Here is a 4,759-nt window from a genome sequence, read left to right as displayed (position 1 = left end):
TGTCCTAAGTCTTTGTGTGCTATCCTAACCAACTCCCATCTCCTGTCCTTATCCAGCACAATCTAATGCTTTCCTTCAGGACCTCAACACCAAATCTTGTTGTTCTGTACAAAGAACTGTACAGTGTATTATATAAATGTTGGAAAATCAGTGTCTGCAATTCCACTTGGTTTGTAGAGCAAGCCAAGATACTCTTTCACAGCCTTCAGTCTTGCTTCTTGCCTTTCAGTGGTTGGTGATTGTAGGAATCGTTCTACTGTTGCATCCAAACCCTCAGTCTTGTTACTACAGATACTGTACACAACCCCTATTGGCTCTAGATTGTCACCCTCTGCTTTGTCATCTGCTCCCTCTACCTCCTTGGTTCCCACAACTCTGTGAGACTCTCCTCCAGGTTCCTACTCCTGTAGTCCTTTGTCTGCTTCATCTTCTGCTCTTCTACATTCTGGATTGGGTTGTTCTGGTTTATCTCAATGTATCCAATTCTAGTTCTGTTTCAGAATAACAACTTCTGAGAATAATCTACATTACAGTCTGTCAGAACATGTTGCCTGTAGCATGTCCTTGTTTACTTGAAATGATTTGTCAATAATGTTGTTGTGTGTCTCCCAGCACATTGCATCTGAAACCCAGGACTGTGTTTCTACACACTTGACTAACAAAGCTTTGTGTTCTGTAGACCTGTAAGGTTCCAGCTGATGTCTGTGTTGTGTAGATTCTATTTCTGCTGTATAAAATCTGTATGACTCATCAATCCAGTCTTCATAAGTGTTGTTGTCTGGGGGGTCTTCAGGTACTACTCAGTATTACAATAATCTGTCTGTACACTTAAAGTCTGATGCAGGAATGTGGTAGAACTCGAAATCGAATAGCAAAATACTGGCTATCCAGCAATTGATTGTAGCATTAGACTGTAGGTCAGGCTTATTGATCATTCCCTTTATGTATGAAGTGTCCATTTCCACAATTAATCTCTTGACACCTATGAGATATATGTGCAATGTGTGAAGTGCACAATAAAGTCCAAACAGCTCTATTTTTGCTTACAAATATTGTACTTGTGTTGTGTTCCAGTTAATTAATCCAAATCAATTTATTCTCTGTTTTCAATCCAGGTGCTCCTGACTAATATACCATCCTACTCTAATGATAGATGAATCTACTACCAAGACTACTGGATACTCTGACTTGTAGTCAATTAGTGTTAGTGCAGGGCAATGTAAAACTGCTTTCTTGAGTGTGTTCATAGATTTCTGTGCTTTGTCATTCCAATTGAATATTAAGTTCTTTTGTGTGAGTCAATTGAGTAGTTGTACTAACTTTGTGTAATTCCAAATAAAAACATGAAGCACTCCTACTGTTCTGAGAAATCCCCATACTTCCATAACACTCTTGCAAGGCAGCCAATCCCTAACCTTCTGTATTTGCAATTCTTCAGCCTCTCTCCCCAAATACATTAGCTTATGCCCAACAAATATTGTAGATTTGTTGTAAAGCATTATCTTCTTTCCAGAAAACGTTCCTCCTACAGCTTTCACTCTCTGCAAAATCCAGTTTACATCCATCAGATGCTCATAAACAAACTTCTGTACTCTCTTGTTCTTGGGAAGCATTTCCTCTGTTCTGTCTGCTTTCTCATATCTTGAGCAGGGTCCAATTACCAGAACATTGTCTGTGTATAGGTTTGTAACATCCAGAATCTTGTTGCAAAGAATAAACACTAAGTCATTATACAGAATCTGTACTGAGTTAGTGTAACCCATTAGCAATACTGTCAAGTGAAACGTCCCTAGAGGTGTCTGGAATGTTGTCAGATCTCTAGACTACTCATCCAAACTCCTCTGATCAAATGTGATATGTAAATCGAGTTGTGTATAGTATGTACAACCTCTACAGCTTTCTGCAATTAGTTCCATGTTTGGCAGAACAGCTGTGTCCTTTATTGTAACTGTGTTTAACCTCTGCAAATCAATAATAAATCACAAGGATACTCTGTCTTTCTTTGTGATGCAAAACCATTACAATTGATAGGAGGAATTCAACAGTTCTATTACTCTGTTACACAACTTCTCCTTCAACAACTCAATCACCCTCTTCTCAATTCTGCATACAATTGGAATACTTTTCTCTACCCATAGTACATGCTCTACAGTCAGAATTTGAATAGGATCAAAATACATAGGGTCTAATGTTCCTTGCTCCTCTTCTGTCCATACAAATACTTCTGACTGTAGCATTAATAGGTTCTCTACAAGCTTCCATTCTTCCAGCCATAGGAATCCTGATTACAATTCTCTAATTGCTTGCATCTGTTCTTCTGTAAGTTGGCCAGTAGGCACAAAAGGCTGTAGTATTGTCAGTAATATAAGCATTCCAGCTAGAGGATTAGGGTGCCATTGTCTGACTATGCAGAACTCCTCTAGAAGTACTCTGGGTACAGGGCACACCTTATTTATAACTTTCTTGTAAGCCCACAAAACTGTGTTGAGTTTGTCATCCAGTGTATTAAGAATTACTGACTTCTGTGACTCTACTACCTCTATCATCCATGATTCTGTGACTCATGATCCCTGACTGTAATCCTTTCTTGTATTTACTCTATTTCCTTTGTCTCTTCCTCTGTATAGAATCATTGCCTTACTATTACTCTTCTGCTTGTTTGTTCCTAATCTGCTTGTCATATGTGTATCTCCCTGGAATTACAGTGTTTCCAGTTCCTTAATGCTTCTCAAAAATCTGTCTCTGGCTTGTATCACAGTGCCTACACTCTGGTAGACAGAGACCACCTCCTAGACAGATCATTCAGGTCCTAAAGTGTTATGTGCTGCTCCCTATTTGCAAAATCTTTGGTTTCACATTCTGTAGTCACAAAGAACAGTCTACCTAGCAAGATTCTGAACAGAGCTTTCTGCACAACTTGTACTGTGATATCTATACAAAGTATTCCTATAGAGAGTTGTAACCTCAGAATCTGTCCTACAGTCAATCCCTAACCTGCATCTACTGTTTCAAGTGTAACAGCCATATTACAATCTAACAGAATCTTCAATGCTTCCTATATGTCAGCTCAAACTATGTTCACACTTGAACCCTGGTCCAGTACACAATCTACCTCAATTTTTCCATCTACTAATACCTTAAGTATACAGAGTAGAAGCAAATGGTTAACTTCTGCTAATGTGTTACAATACTACTATAGTACTCTATTGTTTGATCCTACAACAGGCAGTTCTCTACTGTAGAATACAGTGTTTCTATCCATTTAGCACCTTAATGTTACTAATTTGCAAGTCTTCTTCTGAAGCTCCAGAGACAATGTGAGCAACTCCTACTGTGTAATACACACTTCCTGGTCCAAGCTGTGATCTAAAACTCTTCCAGCTATTTCTGGGTCCTCAATTAGTGTAATGTAGTAGTACAGGTACTCCTTCATCCCAGTTGTGTCTTACTGTGTACTTGCTAGTACTGGTCTGATATCTGCAGGTTTTGCTACTTTGTATTCACACCCTTGCTTTCCCTTCCCCTTTGCATCCTTTGCTTTCAATTGTTCTGCAACCTTCTTGTAGGCTTCTCTAAGTATTACTTTAAGCCTTTCAAGCTCTGTAAGGTTCTCCACCTCCTCCTCTTCTTCTTCATCAACCTCTACTATTGTAACTAGTACAGGAGCTCCTAAACTGTGTACTACAACTAGTATAGCCTCTATAAAACTAACAGAGTGCATTTGTAACAACAGAAAGTGGCTATCAACCTTTTCCTTCAAGGTCCACCCTATCCTAGAAATGGTGTTTCTGTTAGCCATAATAATTTTATTGTCTGGGCTCTGTGTACACTTCCTGTTTGTAATGTATTCTAATACTTTTGAGCAACTGTGTATAAAATGTCCAGATTCTCTACAAAACACACAACTTCTGTTTCCTGATCCTCTGCCTGAACCTCCACTGTATCCTCCTCCTCCTGATCTTGGGCCTTACTTTATTGACTCTACTTGTAATTACAGACTCTGAAGCACTTCTACAATGTTTGTCAAATTAACTTCTTCCTGTTTGACCAGAATCATAGGCTGACTCACAAGTGTATCTGATCCACTAACTACTGTGAGTGTAGATCCCTCAAGGATCAACCCTGCTACAACTACAACTTGTGTAATATTGTACACAAGTCTGTCCTCATAGTCTAGATACTTGATTTCTAACTTCTGTATCAGCTTTTCCACAATTGCTCCATGGAACACATACAGAAAAACATGGCAAGATTCCTCTAGTGACAGCTTATTGTTAGTTGTCAAATAGGTTGCTATGAGTGTAAACTCTTAGTAGTATGTTCCCAAATTGTCCCTATTTGTAATTCCTCTCTCTGCCCATTTCTGTACTACAGTATCCAAGTCACTTCTAGCATATTGTGCTCCTGTCTTGAGACTCAGGTAATACACAATTACTCCTGTCTTAAATGTATCCCAAGATGTTTTATCTGTATTATCCTACAAATCCTCCACTTCTACAGGCATGTACTTTATTACAAGTAGAATGATATCCACTCTGACTATGTTGCATTTGTTTGCAAGACTTTCTATGTCTGTGAAATACCTCTGCAATTCTTGGGGCTTGGTTCTGTTAAAGGACAGTGTATCATATACTCTACAACAAGGTGGCTTCAGAATGTTCAATGTGGCCATTAGCTGCACTACTGGTCTTAGTTATGATAGAATTTGCACATTTACTTGTAGTTGCTAAAGTAGTTGTGTGTCACTTGCAAGTTACTG

General features: G+C 38.8%; 1 protein-coding gene across 1 annotated transcript; it reads right to left on the bottom strand.

Moving 5' to 3' along the window:
• Window positions 1–1,298: 1,298 nt before the first annotated feature.
• On the bottom strand, window positions 1,299–1,823 carry FOMMEDRAFT_96717 (uncharacterized protein; the record flags this gene model as incomplete). The annotated part of the gene is made up of 2 exons (XM_007271214.1): window positions 1,299–1,595; window positions 1,662–1,823. Coding segments are annotated over 2 exons (459 nt in total), but the record flags the coding sequence as incomplete, so codon positions are not given.
• Window positions 1,824–4,759: the final 2,936 nt, after the last annotated feature.

This window comes from Fomitiporia mediterranea, assembly GCF_000271605.1.
Source record: "Fomitiporia mediterranea MF3/22 unplaced genomic scaffold FOMMEscaffold_16, whole genome shotgun sequence".
Classification (NCBI taxonomy): domain Eukaryota; kingdom Fungi; phylum Basidiomycota; class Agaricomycetes; order Hymenochaetales; family Hymenochaetaceae; genus Fomitiporia; species Fomitiporia mediterranea.
The sequence above is the reverse complement of the archived record's forward strand: the minus strand, read 5'-3'. Positions and strand labels throughout refer to the sequence as shown.